Source organism: Heterodontus francisci, chromosome 29 (genome assembly GCF_036365525.1).
Source record: "Heterodontus francisci isolate sHetFra1 chromosome 29, sHetFra1.hap1, whole genome shotgun sequence".
Lineage (NCBI taxonomy): Eukaryota > Metazoa > Chordata > Chondrichthyes > Heterodontiformes > Heterodontidae > Heterodontus > Heterodontus francisci.
Window position 1 is genome coordinate 5,380,018 of NC_090399.1, and position 17,780 is coordinate 5,397,797.

At 44.1% G+C, this 17,780-nt stretch overlaps 1 protein-coding gene across 2 annotated transcripts in view; it reads left to right on the top strand.

The window, feature by feature from the left end:
* The window catches only part of atf6b (activating transcription factor 6 beta), a 122,133-nt gene that overhangs the window by 30,697 nt on the left and 73,656 nt on the right, over positions 1 to 17,780 (top strand). For both annotated transcript variants that reach the window (XM_068009381.1, XM_068009382.1), the window contains exons 2-4: positions 13,514 to 13,596; positions 15,226 to 15,313; positions 17,532 to 17,626. In XM_068009381.1, coding sequence (XP_067865482.1) covers positions 13,514 to 13,596; positions 15,226 to 15,313; positions 17,532 to 17,626 — 266 coding nt within the window. The remainder of the gene's footprint in view (positions 1 to 13,513; positions 13,597 to 15,225; positions 15,314 to 17,531; positions 17,627 to 17,780) is intronic.

A 17,780-nucleotide genomic window follows, 5' to 3' on the forward strand; every position in this document is an offset into this window, starting at 1 on the left:
TAGAGTCAGAGTTATACAGCACTGAAACAGGCCCTTCGGCCCATCATGTTCATGCCAGCCATCAAGCACCTATCTCTACTAATCCTATTTTCCAGCACTTGGCCCGTAGCCTTGTATGCTATGGCATTTCAAGTGCGCATCTATATACTTAAATGTTGTGAGGGTACCTGCCTCTACCATCCCTTCAGGCAATGTGTTCCAGATTCCAACCATCTTCTGGGTGAAAATTATTTTCCTAAAATCCCCTCTAAATCTCCTGCCCCATGCCTTAAATCTATGTCCCCTGGTTATTGACACCTCCGATAAGGGAAAAAGTTTCTTTCTATCGACCTTATTTATGCCCCTCATAATTTTGTGTACTACTTCAATCAGGTTTCCACATCCCCCCCCCCCCCCCTCCCCCCGCCTCAGCTTTCTCTGCTCTAAGGAAAACAACCCTAACCTATCCAGTCTCTCTTCATAGCTGAAATGCTCCAGCCCAGGCAGCATCCTGGTGAATCTCCTCTGCACCCTCTCCAGTTCAATCACATCTTCCTATAGTACGGTGGGTGACCAGAACTCTACGCAATACTCCAGCTGTGGCCTAACTAGCGTTTTATACATCTCCATCATAACCTCCCTGCTCTTAGCTTTATTTGCCGAGGCATAGAATATAAGTATCCCATATGCCTTCCAAGCTACCTTATCTGCCTGTGCTACTGCCTTTGGTGATCTATGGGCAAGCACACCAAGGTCCCTCTGAACTTCCTAGGGTCCTATCATCCATTGTATATTCCCTTGCCTTGTTAGTCCTCCCAAAATGCATCACCTCACAATTCTCAGGATTAAATTCCCTTTGCCACTGAACAGCCCATCTTACTAGCCCATCTATATCGTCTTGTAATCTAAGACTTTCCTCCTCACTACTTACGACACCACCAATTTTCATGTCATCTGCGAAATTACTGAACTTGTACCTCCTATATTCACACCTAAATCATTAATGTACACCACTAACAGCAAGGGTCCCAGCACCAATCCCTGCGGTATGCAACTGGTCACAGGCTCCCAATTGCAAAAACAACCCTTGACTATTACCCTCTCCCTCCTGCCGCTAAGCCAAATTAGGGTCCAATTTACCAAATTGACCTGGGCCCTTACCACCTTAACCAATCTCCCATGCGGGACCTTATGAAAAGCCTTACTGAAATCCATGTAGCCTCAATCAATTGCTTTACTTTCATCTACACATCTAGTCACCTTGAAAACTTCAGTCAAATTTTGTCCACCTGACAAAGCCATGCTGACTATCCCTGATTAATCCCTGCCTCTCCAAGTGGAGATTAATCCTGCCCCTCAGAATTTTTTCCAATAGTTTCCCTGCCACTGATGTTAGACTCACTAACCTATAGCTACCTGGTTTATCCCTGCTACCCTTCTTGAATAATTATACCACATTCGCTGTCCTCCAGTCCTGTGGTACCTCTCCTGTGGCTAGAGAGGATTTGAAAATTTGTGTCAGAGCCCCTGGTATCTCCTCCTTTGCCTCACATATCAGCCTGGGATACATCTCATCTGGGGGTGGGGATTTATCCACTTTTAAGCCCGCTAAAACAGCTAATACTCCCTTTCAATGCTAATTTGTTCAAGTATATCACAATCCCCATCCCTGACCTCTGTATTCGCTGACTTATATTGACTACAAGTCCAGCAGCACCTCGATTTTTAAATTCTTGTGATTGCTTTCAAACCCTCCATGGCCTTGCCCTTCCCTAACTCTCCTCCAGCCTGTCAAACCTCTCAGATGTCTGTGCTCCACCAATTCTGGCCTCTTGGACATCCCCAGTTTTTATTGTTGTCCCATTGGCAGCTGTGCTGTCAGCAGACTGAGCTCTGGCTTTCCCTCCCTAAACCTCTATCTCCTCCTTTAAGATGCTCCTTAAAACCTACCTCTTCAACCAAACTTTTGGTCACCTGTCGTAATATCTCCTTATGTGGCGCAGTCTCAATTTTTTTTTGATAATCGCTCCTGTAAAGTGCAACGAAATCTTTTCCTACATTAACGGTGCTATATAAATGCAACTTGTACTGAATAATTGGGTGATGGTCAGCCGTCCTAAATTACATAATCTACTTCAACTGCTGGTATGAAAAAGGTTCACTAATGATTGGGTTCTAAAATAACGCACTCAGTGAGCTCATGTCTTTGCCTTTCAAAACTGCGATTTATTTAGAGAGCATTGTTACTGTCCAATTGTAATCATTGCTGGTTACTCGTAGAATCGAAACATAGAACGCTGCAACACAGGAGGCTATTGGGCCCATCGTGCCTGTGCTGGCTGTTCAGAGCTGTCTGGTTAGTCCCACTCCCTTTCCTTTTCTTCCAGAGCCCTGCAAGTTTTTCCCTCCACAGATTTATCTGATGCCGTTTTGAAAATTACTGTTGACTCTGCTTCCACCCTTGACATTGGAGCAACGTTTAAGTCTTGCTGTTTGAACCCATGATATTGTTCTGCGGATATCTGAGGCTGAAAATAGTTGCATTTAAGATGGCAGATTTTTGTGAAATGCTGAAGGCTGCGCTGTTTGTTCTCGAGTTGTGTTGAGTATAAATTTGAGTGCTGTAGAAATACTTCCTGTAGTTCTTTCACCACCTCCTGGAGTAGGTAACATGTGCGCACACGTGGCGGTAGCCCCATGCACTCCCCCTTGTCTCTACCTGCTTGTCTCCTTCTGGTTCTTGTCTCCTATTTTTTTCCTTAAGGATTTTTCCTTAAAATTTAAAGTGATCACCTAAAGAACAAACGGTGAGGTAGCCCCTTAGCACTGGAATCCTCTATAATAAAATCAGAAAATGCTGTAAATATTCAGCAGGCCTGGCAGTTCTGACGAAAGGTCATTAACCTGAAACGTTATGTCTTCACAGATGCTGTCAGACCTGCTGAATATTTCCAGCATTTTCTGTTTATATTTCGGATGGTGTCCTGCAAGTGATGGCAAAAGCAACTAGATTAACTAAGGATGGCGGAAACCCAGATTAAACACAAAAAAAAAACAAGCAGGTCTTCCAGCTCCTGACATTATTAAATGTCTCAGCTTGACTTTGGTGTTTCCACCTGCTGTACAAGACCAGTGTAACCCGGGTAATATGAAAGCAGCATAAAAGAACCGTACCACCCAGAAAGGATTATATTTCAGTGTAGCTTAGTTTGTTAAGCAAATGACTGTAAGGATGGGCATATGATTTATTCATTTAAACAGTGCAGGGATTGACCCACTGTACCTGAACAGCTTCAGCCCCACTCCTCCCTCTACTAATGTCTGCAAATCAGGTGCGAGTGGATGTAGTGTATCTGATCACTTGTACTGATATCATGCTGATGTGTGTTCTGAGAGGTGTGTCAGGCTAATTGGGTGGAGTGAAATTTGCCTTGAAATTGAATTAACAATCCTTTAACATGCTTCGAGTTGCACATCTTCATAATCTCTGGTAGGCTTACTGCTGGGAGCAGAACCCTGTGGTTTTTTTCAATATAATTTTCCCTGCAGAAACCCCAAAATAAAATCTGGAAAAATGACAAGTGGACTCCAACATACGAGGATAAAAACAGAAAATGCTGGAAACACTCAACAGGTCAGGGAGCAGCTATAGAGAGAGAGAAAGGTCAGTGACCTTTCATCAGAACAGACAAGGGATGTATGTAATTTAGAAAGTTAAGAGGTGATTTGTTCAAAGTTTTCATGATATTAAGGGGAATAGGTGGGGTAGATGAAAAGAAACTATTTCCACTGTTTGGGGAGCCTAAAAATTAGAGCCGGACCTTTTCAGGAGTAAAATTAGGAAACGCTTCTACGCGCAAAGGGTGGTAAAGTTTGGAACTCTCTTTTGCCAAACGGCAACTAATGCTAGATGAATTACTAATTTTAAAACTTTTTTTTTTGTTAACCAAATGTATTAAGGAATATGGGGCAAGGCAGGCATATGGAGTTATGTCAGATTAGCCATGCTTGCATTGAATGACAGAACAGGCTCGAGGGTCTAAATGGCCTACTCCTGTTCGTGCATTCCTAAACAGTGTCCGTATCCAACTGCAAGTTCAGGATTGCTGGAAGCTGTATTCACTGCTTTTGATTCATATTCCAAATTTGAAATTGCTGTGAATCGACCTGACACCTGGGCCCTGGGTCTGGCCTGGGCCCTGGGTCTGACCTGCACTCCCTGCTATTGACAAGCTGAGAGCTGTCTGTATATGTTGACACTTGACTCAGTATTTGATACATTTGCCTTCTGGATTTTAATACCAATGGATGATGTCCCAATTAGCCCACAGTCACCAGCTGTCAATGCCCACATGGGAATAACAGCACTTACGAGTGATGCGCCAGCAAGGAATTCAACTCAGTTCGGACTGGAGCGAATTGTGGAGGTTATTGACTGGGGAGTGGCGAAGGTACCAAAGGTTGACGATTCTGGCCAGTGATGGTCTATTTAAATCTGTTTTTAAAAAAAATAATAATTTTTAGTTGCATCAGCTTCGCACAGCTCTCCAAATTAAATATGGGGTCCAAAGAATAAATTCTACTAAAATAAAAGCAAAATACTGCGGATGCTGGAAATCCGAAATAAAAACAAGAAATGCTGGAACCACTCAGCAGGTCTGGCAGCATCTGTGGAAAGAGAAGCAGAGTTAACGTTTCGGGTCAGTGACCCTTCTTCTGGCAGATGCTGCCAGACCTGCTGAGTGGTTCCAGCATTTCTTATATATGAATAAATTCCACAATGTCTTCTAAATTCAGTGATACTCAAATAATGTAAGACATGCATAGTACCTTCAAAATGAAGGATACACTATTAGAATGTTGCATTCCAATCTTAAGCTTGTATTGGGACTTGCAGATTTAAAACATCTAAATGGATACCTCCAGTATTGAGTGAAGGAATCAGCAGTTGTAACATGTAGATTAATGGTTAGAAATGTAATTGTAATACGTACCAGTAGACTTTTACATTGTAGCTGGAAGTGGTAGTATCTGATACTAGTAACTTTTTTTAAAAATTGCATTGCATAGCAGAAAATCTCTTGCACACTACTGTCTGCCGCTTGCATTCTATGTCATTTGCAGCACTGAAACAGGCCAGTTGGCCTAACAAGTCAATGTTGATCTTTATACTCCACACGAGCCTCCTCCCACCCTCCTCCATCTCACCTTATCAAGATATCCTGTTCCGTTCCCCCTCGTGTTTATCTAGCTTCCTCTTCAGTGCATCTGTGCTATTCGCCTCGATTACTTGTGATAGCAGATTCCGCATTCTGAGCAGTCCAGACAAAGAGGTTTCTCAAATCCCCATTAGATTTATCATATATTTATGGCCTCTAGTTCTGGCCCCTAAGTTGCAAGTGGAATAATCTTCTCTCCGTCTACCTGAACAAGCCCTTTCCCAATCTCGTAGACGTCTAGCAGCTCAGCCCTCAGTCTTCCTTCAAGAGAAAGTCCAAAAAAATGAGACCAAATATGCCACTTGACTCTTTTTTCATTGCAAGTTAATGTGCTGTCTTTGTGAGAGTATTTTGTGTGTGTATGTCTGTGGTTACAAAGGTGAGGTTAGATAGTTGTGAAGAGTTTTTCATTTCACCCCCAGTGACCTCTGGTCCACTTTGAATTTTTCTCTCTTTCCATCTTTCCTCACTGTTGCCCTTCCACAAACAAAGAGCACAGATGTAAGCAATGGGGTACAGGTCTCTGGCACAGAGTCTGTCCCTGTTGCTCAGAAGGGAAGGGGGAAGAGGAGCAGAGCATTAGTCATTGGGGACTCCATAATTAGGGGAACAGATAGGAGGTTCTGTGGGAACGAGAGAGACTCACGGTTGGTGTGTTGCCTCCCAGGTGCCAGGGTTCGTGATGTCTTGGATCGTGTTTTTGGGATCCTTAAGGGGGAGGGGGAGCAGCCCCAAGTCGTGGTCCACATAGGCACCAACGACATAGGTAGGAAGAGAGATGGGGATTTAAGGCAGAAATTCAGGGAGCTAGGGTGGAAGCTTAGAGCGAGAACAAACAGAGTTGTTATCTCTGGATTGTTGCCCGTGCCACGTGCTAGCGAAGCGAGGAATAGGGAGAGAGAGGAGTTGAACACGTGGCTGCAGGGATGGTGTAGGAGGGAGGGTTTTGGTTTCCTGGATAATTGGGGCTCTTCCTGGGGTAGGTGGGACCTCTACAAACAGGATGGTCTTCACCTGAACCAGAGGGGTACCAATATCCTGGGGGGGAGATTTGCTAGTGCTCTTCGAGGGGCTTTAAATTAATTCAGCAGGGGAATGGGAACTGAAATTGTAGTTCCAGTGTACAGGATGTTGAGAGTAGTGAGGTCAGGGATAAGGTTACAAGGACGCAAGAGGGCACTGGCAAGCAAGAACTTGGTTTAAAGTGTGTCTACTTCAACGCCAGGAGCATCCGGAATAAGGTGGGTGAGCTTGCAGCATGGGCTGGTACCTGGGATCTCGATGTTGTGGCCATTTCGGAGACATGGGTAGAGCAGGGGCAGGAATGGATGTTGCAGGTTCCGGGATTTAGATGTTTCAGTAAGAACGGAGAAGATGGTAAAAGAGGGGGGGGGTGGGGGAGTGTGGCATTGTTAATCAAGGAGAGTATTACAGCGGCAGAAAGGACGTTTGAGGACTCGTCTACTGAGGTAGTATGGGCCGAGGTTAGAAACAGGAGAGGAGAGGTCACCCTGTTGGGAGTTTTCTATAGACCTCCGAATAGTTCCAGAGATGAAGAGTAAAGGATGGCGAAGATGATTCTCGACAGGAGCAAGAGTAACTGGGTAGTTGTTATGGGGGACTTTAACTTTCCAAATATTGACTGGAAATACTATAGTTCGAGTACTTTAGATGGGTCAGTTTTTGTCCAGTGTGTGCAGGAGGGTTTTCTGACACAGTATGTAGACAGGCCAACCAGGGGCGATGCCACATTGGATTTGGTACTGGGTAATGAACCTGGCCAGGTGTTGGATTTAGATGTAGGTGAGCACTTTGGTGATAGTGATCACAATTCGGTTAGGTTTACCTTAGCGATTGGCTTGGACAGGGATATACCGCAGGGCAAGAATTATAGCTGGGGGAAAGGAAATTATGATGCGATTAGGCAAGATTTAGGATGCGTAGGATGGGGAAGGAAACTGCAGGGGATGGGCACAATCGAAATGTGGAGCTTATTCAAGGAGCAGCTACTGCGTGTCCTTGATAAGTATGTACCTGTCAGGCAGGGAGGAAGTTGTCGAGCGAGGGAGCCGTGGTTTACTAAAGAAGTTGAAGCGCTTGTCAAGAGGAAGAAGAAGGCTTATGTTAGGATGAGACGTGAAGGCTCAGTTAGGGCGCTTGAGAGTTACAAGCTAGCCAGGAAGGATCTAAAGGGAGAGCTAAGAAGAGCAAGGAGAGGACACGAGAAGTCATTGGCGGATAGGATCAAGGAAAACCCTAAGGCTTTCTATAGGTATATCAGGAATAAAAGAATGACGAGAGTTAGATTAGGGCCAATCAAGGATAGCAGTGGGAAGTTGTGTGTGGAATCAGAGGAGATAGGGGAAGCGTTAAATGAATATTTTTCGTCAGTATTTACAATAGAGAAAGAAAATGTTGTCGAGGAGAATACTGAGATTCAGGCTACTAGGCTAGATGGGATTGAGGTTCACGAAGCAGTGTTAGCAATTTTGGAAAGTGTGAAAATAGATAAGTCCCCTGGGCCAGATGGGATTTATCCTCGGATTCTCTGGGAAGCCAGGGAGGAGATTGCAGAGCCTTTGTCCTTGAGCTTTGTCGTCATTGTTGACAGGAATAGTGCCGGAAGACTGGAGGATAGCAAATGTTGTCCCCTTGTTCAAGAAGGGGAGGGGAGACAGCCCTGGTAATTATAGACCTGTGAGCCTTACTTCGGTTGTGGTTAAAATGTTGGAAAAGGTTATAAGAGATAGGATTTATAATCATCTTGAATAAGTTCATTAGCGATAGTCAGCACGGTTTTGTGACGGGTAGGACGTGCCTCACAAACCTTATTGAGTTTTTTGAGAAGGTGACCAAACAGGTGGATGAGGGTAAAGCAGTGGATGTGGTGTATATGGATTTCAGTAAGGCGTTTGATAAGGTTCCCCACGGTAGGCTATTGCAGAAAATAGGGAAATATGGGGTTGAAGGTGATTTTGAGCTTTGGATCAGAAATTGGCTAGCTGAAAGAAGACAGAGGGTGGTGGTTGATGGCAAATGTTCATCCTGGAGTTTAGTTACTAGTGGTGTACCGCAAGGATCTGTTTTGGGGCCACTGCTGTTTGTCATTTTTTATAAATGACCTGGAAGAGGGTGTAGAAGGGTAGGTTAGTAAATTTGCGGATGACACGAAGGTCGGTGGAGTTGTGGATAGTGCCGAAGGATGTTGTAGGGTACAGAGGGACATAGATAGGCTGCAGAGCTGGGCTGAGAGATGGCAAATGGAGTTTAATGCGGAAAAGTGCGAGGTGATTCACTTTGGAAGGAGTAACAGGAATGCAGAGTACTGGGCTAATGGGAGGATTCTTGGTAGTGTAGATGAGCAGAGAGATCTTGGTGTCCAGGTACATAAATCCCTGAAAGTTGCTACCCAGGTTAATAGGGCTGTTAAGAAGGCATATGGTGTGTTAGATTTTATTAGTAGGGGGATCGAGTTTCGGAGCCACGAGGTCATGCTGCAGCTGTACAAAACTCTGGTGAGACCGCACCTGGAGTATTGCGTGCAGTTCTGGTCACCGCATTATAGGAAGGATGTGGAAGCTATGGAAAGGGTGCAGAGGAGATTTACTAGGATGTTGCCTGATATGGAGGGAAGGTCTTACGAGGAAAGGCTGAGGGACTTGAGGTTGTTTTCGTTGGAGAGAAGGAGGAGGAGAGGTGACTTAATAGAGACATATAAGATAATCAGAGGGTTAGATAGGGTGGATAGTGAGAGTCTTTTTCCTCGGATGGTGATGGCAAGCACGAGGGGGCATAGTTTTAAGTTGAGGGGTGAAAGATATAGGACAGATGTCAGAGGTAGTTTCTTTACTCGGAGTAGTAGGGGCGTGGAACGCCCTACCTGCAACAGTAGTAGACTCGCCAACTTTAAGGGCATTTAAGTGGTCATTGGATAGACATATGGATGAAAATGGAATAGTGTAGGTCAGATGGTTTCACAGGTCGGCGCAACATCGAGGGCCGAAGGGCCTGTACTGCGCTGTAATGTTCCAATTCTAATTCTTTCCAAAACGGGGAGTTTCATTTGAGCACAAAACAGTCCATTCTGTTCATTTGACCCCAAAATACACCTCAGTTTTTAGCTCAAGTAATGACTGTAAAGGTCTCTCGATTACTCGTCCAGTTACAGACCCACATGCACTCGAAGTGAGCTTCTTAATGGGACAAATTAAAATAGTAAGATGGGGGAAAGATGACTGGGTCAGCAATGTTCACTTGGAACTTAGTGGCCGCAGAGCAATCCAGCAGTTCCCAGATGGGCCGCGCACAAGTTGGCCCCTTTAAGTTAGCATGTGTGTGTGGCTGTGAAAAAAAACTAAAGGGCCCGTGCACTTACACAAATTGGCCATGGACTACAAAGTAAAATTTAGGGGGTATGTTGGCAATCAGGTGTTTAACCTAGTAACTCCCTTCTCTGCAACACCAAGTCTTTGAAAGCTATACAAGTGTAAAATATTTTGTGGCTTCCTTATTGGTAAAAATATACCCATGCAGCTCGAGTGAATCCTGTTTGAGATCCTGTTTACTGTTAAGTTTGCCTGTGCCAGGTCTTGTTCCAGGGGTTTGGAGAGCCTCTACTGAGTGCTGATTTAGAGTGTCGTTTTAATGGTGATTTGAAACTGGCTGCTGGCCCACTTCCTCCTTTACTGACATTGCTGATCTCTAACTGTGAGTTTGAAGCAAGCAAGAATATTAGGAGCAGGAGTTGGCTATTCAGCCCCTTGAAGGGAGTTCCAAATTTGTACTCCACTTCCTGACCATGCCCCTGAACAGCCCAGCTCTAATTTTAAGGTTGGGGTCCCCTTTTTCTGGACTCCCCCCACATTGGAGGAAGTAGTTTCTCTAAGCCTTAGTTAGATCATCCATAAGTCATTCAAGGGAGTACAAGGCTCGTCTAGTCCAGTTAACAGGAGGTATTGAATATCTATTTTGGCAGTGTAATCTCTGAAGGTGACACAAGTATTTGGCAAAGGAATACTGAAGTGAATATTTCTGCTTCTTTAACTATTGAGGCGAGTAATTCCTGATTATAGAAACTAGCTGTGCCAAGCAGCGTCAAGGGCACCGACATTAAGTGTATGACCAAAATTTCTCTCTCAGTGGCATCCAGCAGGCAAAATGGAATATGTGGGAGATACAGAGGCCTATTTTGATCACTCACCTAATTCATTTGTTCTGTTGTAGAAAATCATGAAGTTATGAGCTTCCAGGAATCATTCTTCTTTAGTATTTTTTTAACAGTGGCTGGACTGTTGGATCAACAGTCTGAAAACATCTCTGTTGTAAAAACGTACATTCCTGATGATAATTTGTAACGTATGGGTTTAATAGTGTGTGGTAGGTTCTTCAAGGAGTTATAAGAAATGAATTACTTGCCTGCAAAAGGTTGTCGCCTTGTTTTGTAAATGTTTTGTGCCTGTCTGTGCTATCTATCTGTCCAAAGATGCTTATGTACAAAATAAAGAAATCTACTCAAAGATCCACTTGTTCATTTTATGCTGGAACAAGAAAGCAAATTAAAAGATGCTGCCCAGGTTTTATTGATTCTCAATCCGCTGTTCCATCATAACTTGCTAAAATTTTTATTACCAACAGTAAATGACAACTGATCAAGGGAAATGTGGGAAATTTTTTTTTTTTTTTATCCATTCTCAGGATGTGGTAATGCCAGTGTTTATTGCCCATTCCTAATAGCCCTCGAGAAGGTGGTGTTGAGCCACCCTCTTGAATCACTGCAGTTTGTGTGGTTTCGGTAAACCCACAGTGCTGTTAGGGAGGGAGTTGCAGGTTTTTGATCCAAGGATGGTGTGAGACTTGAGCTTAGGAACCTGTGATGTCTTTTCGTGTCTCTCATCTCTATTTCTGTTTGAATCTGGAGGTTCATGACTAGTACACTCCACACTACTTCACCATGTAGGTCATCACTCCAGCTTGTTCCATCCAATCCTCCAGCTACATTCCTCGTTGACTGCTTCTTCAGCTGTTGCTAAATGGCTCGATTTTCTCCTCCGAACCAGCCCCATCACATTTCTCTCTCTATCCCAGTTCAAAGACACCCTAACATTAGTCCTCCTCCTTGTCTACCTTTGGCGCATGTCTGTGATTTAACCGCTAGTACTGCTCACTCTGTATCTGTCATTTTGCTGTTAAAATAAAATGCAGCAGGCCAGTTATGCCTTTTGAGATTTGCTGGTCATTTGGTACCAGAGGATTTTATCTCCACACTTTCTCCTCCTGCTTCCCCCTGCTCCTCCCTCCATCATGAACACTGTAAGCAGCATTTTAACTAATCCCTATTTTGGGGATAATCCAAAAATTGGAGGCAGACCTTTCAGGAATGAAATTAGCAAAGACTTCTCCACACACAGGCTGGTAGAAGTTTGGAACACTCTTCTGCAAATAGCAATTGATGCATCCACTGTCAATTTTAAATCTGAGATTGATAGATTATTGTTAACTCCATATACCTGCCTTTGCCCCATATCCCTTAATACCTTTGGTTAAGTCGCAGATCAGCCCTGATCTCTTTGAATGGTGGAACAGGTTCAAGGGGATAAAAGACCTTCTCTTGTTCCTATGTTTCTATGGAGTGTTATTCCATAACATGTCCTGTATAAATATTTGGGTCTGGAGCAAATGTAATTGCTTACTGTTCACTGAGAAAACCAGCAAACTATGTCCACTGGAGGAACATAAAGGTGTACGGTACCATCAGTAGTATTTATGTAACTCACTAGTGCCTCATACTGACTAAATTAGTTACTGTAATAGTCCAGACTAGATCTAGCATCTGGGTGCACTTGGGTCCATTCTATCCACAACAAAAAGCATTACAGCTGCTGTTGGTCAGCTGTGGCTCAATTGGTAGCACAGTCGCCTCTGAGACTCAAGATATCAGGTTCAAGTCCCACTCCGGGCCTTAAGCACGAAAATCAAGGCTGACTCTCCAGTGCAGTACTGAGGGTGGTTGAGGTTTGGAACTCTCTCCCACAAACAGCAGTTGAAGCTAAAACGGTTAATTTTAAATCTGAGATAGATATATTTTTGTTAAGCAAAGATATTGAGGGATATGGGCCAAAGGCAGGTATATGAAGTTAGGCCGTGGATCAGCCTTGATCTCATTGAATGGCAGGAAAGGCTCAAGGGGCTGAATGGCCTACTCCTGTTCCTATCTTCCTATGTTGTGTTTCCTGTGTTGCAACAGTGATTGCACTTCAGAAAGTACTGCATTGGCTGTAAAGTGCTTTCAGACACCTGCAGGTCATGAAAGGTGCTATCTAAATGCAAGTCTTTTTCTTTCTGTAAAGTAATGTAGTCATGCTAGAATGTGAACTATGTGGAGCATCAGAATTTGGTAATCTGCTCGCAATCTCATTGCACACTTCCTGTCTGGAGAGAGTGGACCAGTCGTTTTGGGGTCTTAACACAATCTGGCCTCAAAGATGGTCACGTTTTATTCAAGTTACTCCCAGTATTTGACAGAACCTCAGAAAACTCTCCTTTTGCTCCACGTGAGCAAATTTAAGTTTTGTGACCATAGTTTGTGATAAATAACATCCTTTAGGATAATTGGCAAAAGAACTAGAGAGGCAACTGAGAATTAATTTTACAGAGTTATGATCTGGAATAAAGCCTGGCTCGGGTATAAAATTAAAACCCAACCTGGCCCGGCCTGGCCCGGACCTGACAACAGCCAACCCAAACACGACCCAGGCCCCGAGTCCTTTAATTTTTTTTAAATGCCCAACCCCACCTGAAAATAAAAAACATATTAATGAAACCGAAAAAAATCGTAAATTGAAATGAAAACCATACAAAACAGTACAGTCCAGCCCGACTCGACCTGAGCCGAGCCCGAATGCTGGACGCAGAATACAGACCCGACCCAAACCCGACACGTAGTCTAGTTTGGTGGGGTTCGGGTCGGGTGGCCAGGGTTTAATCTGGAATGTGTCAGCAGACTCAGTAACAACTTTCAAAAGGGCATTGGATAGCTACTTGATCAGGAAATATTTGCCATAGGGAAAGAGCAGGGAAGTGGGGCAAATTGGTTAGCTTTCCAGATCAGCTAGCATCGGCATGATGGACCTAATGGCCTACTTTCTGTGCTGTATGAATATATAGCTGGGAGAGGAAAATAAGCAAGCCGGAACATTAGATTGGAGCAGTTTGCAAGGATGAAATGGGCACAGCTCCAAAGTGTGTTGTGCACGGGTAAAGGTTTATCTGTCCTATGAAAATGTTAACAGTAAAAATCTCTCTCGTTTCTTTTGCAGATGCCTGTCTGTATGACTGTGAAACAATGGAGGAAATGGATGATTCCACTGATCTCTTTCGCTGCTTTGATAATGTCGCTGAGGTACCAGAATTAGAGCTCAGGGATGCTGTACCTTTTCCACTGTGACACCCCTATCGTGTAGTGTCGTGTCTGCATTCTCTTTCAAGGGTGCTGGGTACAAGTGCTCATGGAACCTTTTGGAGGCTTGTCTAATGTCTAAGCTTAAGGTGCTGAAGGGAAAGTTTGGAAGCAGAGAAGGAATATGGTGCAGGGGGGATTATCGGTGGCTTCTGGTTGGAGTGATGACAGGATGGGAGATGAGTACATAGTTTTTACAGCACAAAAACAGGCCATTCAGCCCAACAGGCTTAAGCCAGTGCCTATGCTACACATGATCCTCCACTCGCCCTTCATCTAATGTCAACAACCTATTCTTCTATTCCTTATTTAGCTTCCCCTTAACTGCATTGATGCTCGTCGCCTCAACTACTCCCTGTGGTAGTAAGTTCCACATTCTTACCACTCTGGGTAAAGAAGTTTCTCCTGAATTCCCTATTGAATTTATTAGTGATCGTCTTATGCTTATGGCCCCTAGTTTTTGTCTCCCCCACAATAGGAAACGTCGCGTCTCTGTCAACTCTATTAAGCACCTTCACAATTTTGAAGACATGTATCAGGAACTCCAACTACTCTCCTCAGCCTCCTGCTTTCTAATATATAGGTTGTTAAGTAGGATAACATTAATGCTGAGCAGTATTTTAATTGAAGTCGCAGTTCAACAAGGGAGGCTGAAACTGGCAAGATAAGCAGTTTGTCATGCAGTGACTGACTGATTAATACTTGTTCTGAGCTATGTGATGGGGTGGCCGTAACCACTGCAATTAGTATTAGCAGTCCAATTCAGTGAAGGGGAAATTGTAGGCTGCAATAGAATAAAGAGGTAGATGGACCAAATGGCTTCCCTCCAATTGTACTAATGATTTTTGCAAATTGTGTTCTGTAAGAAATGTGTGTTCATAAATTTGCTGTTGGTCCCTTTTGAAAGTGTTCCTTTTTATCCTGATTCAAATGAAACTGAGTATTTAATGGCACTCAAAATTCAAACAATCCAAGGCAGGGTTTAATGGTAAATTCACAAACTCTTCCTGTTAGAAATACCTTGTCAGCTTGACTCAGTGGTAGCACTCTTGTGGACTATAAACATCAGTGCAGACTAGCTGGGCCAATGACCTCTTTCTGCATGGTATATTCTGTGTAGCTCTGAATCAGAAAGCCATGGGTTTAAACCCCACATAAGTTGCTGAAGCCCTAACCTCGGCTAACACTTGAGTGCAGCACAGAGAGAGGGCTGCATTGCCAGAGGTGCTGTCTTTCGGGTGAGACATTAAACCAAGTCTGCCTTATTTGGGTGGATATAGGAGGCCTTGTGGCACTGTTCAAAGAGCAGAAAGGGATTGCCGCTGGCAGTTTGGCCAGCATTTATCCCTCAACTCAAAACGGCCAAAAACAGATGAACTGACCATTTATCATGTTGCTGTTGGTGGGATCTTGCTGAGCGTACATTGGCTGCCATGTTTACCGGTACTTCAGTATAATCTAAAGTGCTTTGGAGGGTATGGAAGAGATGAGCTATGTCTAAATACATCTTCTTTAACAACAGTTTCTTGATTATTGTGGAGTTGACCACCTTTTTTTATATCTACATTTCAGTTTGACACGGATTTGGATTTGAATATGAATATGGAAATTGGAGCATCAGACTTGCCTTGGAATCAGATCAATGGAGACATCTATTCAGGTATTGTGGCTAGACCCAGGGATTGGGGTAGTGTGAGCCATTGGATTATATACTTAAAAAACCTTTTGCCGGGATAGTGGAGCTAATTGGATAGCTCTTTCAAAGGGCTGCCACAGGCACGATGGGCTGAATGGCCTCCTTCTGTGCGGCGTGATTCTGTAATGATAACAGAGGAGCTGTACGCATTGGCAGAATATTGGGTTCCCTTGCAATTAGGAAAGAGTGGAGTGGAGACACGTTGCTTTGTGCTACTTCAAGAGAACAAAATTTTAAGAGTTTTTTGTCTCGAAGCTCCCGGCCTGAGTGACAGTTGATTTTTTTTTTCATTTATTGATTTATGGGATGTAGGCGTCACTGACAAGTCCAGTGTTTATTGCCCATCCCTAATTGCTCTTGAGGTGGTGGTGAGCTGCTGCAGTCTGTGGTAATGATACTCCCACACTAGTCTTAAGGAATTCCGGGATTTTGACTCAACAATGATGAAGGAACTGCAATATATTTCCAAGTCAGAATGGTATATGTGGCTTAAGGAACTTGGAGGTGGTGGTGTTCCCGTGCTCCTGCTACCTCTGTCTTTCTCGGGTGGTAGAGATTGCAGGTTTGGAAGGCGTCTTCGAAGAAGCTGTGGCAAGTTACTGCAGTGCATCTTGTAGATGGTACACCCTGTGCACTGGTGGTGGAGGGAGTGACTGTTCAAGGCAGTGGATGGGTTGCCAATCAAGTGGGCTGCTTTGTCCTGGATGGTGTCGAGGTTCCTGTGTGTTGGGGTTGCGCTCATCCAGGAGAGTCAAGAGTATTCCATCACACTCCTGACTTGTCCTTATATATGCTGGACGGACTTTGGAGAGTCAGGAGGTGAGTTACTGACCACAGAATTCCCAGACTCTGACCTCTTGTAGTCACAGAATTTATATGGGTGGTCCAGTGAAGTTTCTGGCCAGTGTCAACCCCCAGGATGTTGATGGTGGGGTATTCAGCGATGGTAATGCCGTTAAACAGTGAGAGCTGTTTAGTCCCTCTTGGAGATGGTCATTGCCTGGCAGCTGTGTGGCAGCCCAGGGGCAGGATCTGTCCCATTTTATGCTTCTGGCATTAGGGTTGTGGAGGGTCAGTACTAAATAATTTGAATAAATAGAAATACTTCACCTTGGGTGAAAGTGCCTGGAGTGTGAAGGAAATTGTTGAAAGATTTGGTTACCCCACTAATAGACATTGGAACTCCCTCCTTTCACCAAAGCATCAAATTTGGAGTCTCCTCAAACAAACAAGTCATCACTCTTGCTTTTATGTCAGAAAGATCAAGATCTACTCCATGTTTCCAGCAGAATATTGGCTGGCACTCCAAGGAACTGCTGAGGTGCAATGTCTGACCTTTGGGGATCGCAGCATTGATGAACAGTATCTCCTGGTATCTTGGTCAACATTCTTTCCTTCATCACCAAAAGCATATTACCTGGGAGACCATTTGCTGGTTACGACACCTGACTGCATGTAAATCAGCTGTCCCCTCTGCTTGCATAACCACTCTACAGAAAGAATTTGTTGTCTATGAAGTGCCGTGGATGTGGAGTGTGCTTGTATAAATCCAAGTCCCTGTGTACTTCCTTTCTTTTTAAAATGTTCATGCTTGGCCTCTTCCTCCCAGTCTGTGTACTGGCTTTGCAGTTGAACACTGCTGGTTCCTAGGCTTTGCCTGTTCTGGTGGTAAAAATAAATACTCTTGGCACCAATGATAATTTCAGTTATTCAGGTGTAACCAGTTCCCAGTACAACTCATGGTGCAGTTCAAATTTCAATTAATCATTCATGCTCTCTGCCCCACTATACAAATGCCAGTTGACGTTGATGAAAAGATCACTTGAAAAGCACCAACTTGTATTTATGTAGTGCTTCCAACAGCAACTTGCATTTAGAATTGACTGAAGATCCATGGGAAGTCAGAGGCTGGTAATTGGAACCTGTGCGTGCAGTCACATGTGGAGTTGTGTGTTTGCAGAGACTGGTGTAGGCAGCTTAACCACAGCTGCCTGCCCACACCTCTCAGGAATGCTCCTGATCCCGTAGCTCTTGCCTTTCGAGATCATCTGAACTGGGATTGGTTGTACCAGTGACACTGAGGTGATGGCTTTGTCAGCAGGGATAGGCTGCGTTTCTCTTGCTGTAACCGGGTAAGTCATTATTAATGCTAATTAAGGCTTTACTGTACCTTCTCCCACAGACCTGCGAGTGAAATTGGAACCGCTCTCACCTGCGTCTTCACGCTGTTCAGATTCCTCGCTTGCTTCCTCTTGTGACATTTCCCTTCTACCCCAGGTAAGTAATTATGTGCTTGTTTGTAACCCACCTAGTTGACCAGGGTCTTGAATTGATGGCCATATTTCACATGCGATTGAGACTATGGAAAACTGTTGAGTAAGCGTTAGTTGAAACTACTTTCCAGCCATCTTCCTCTGTTTATGGAGCCCCT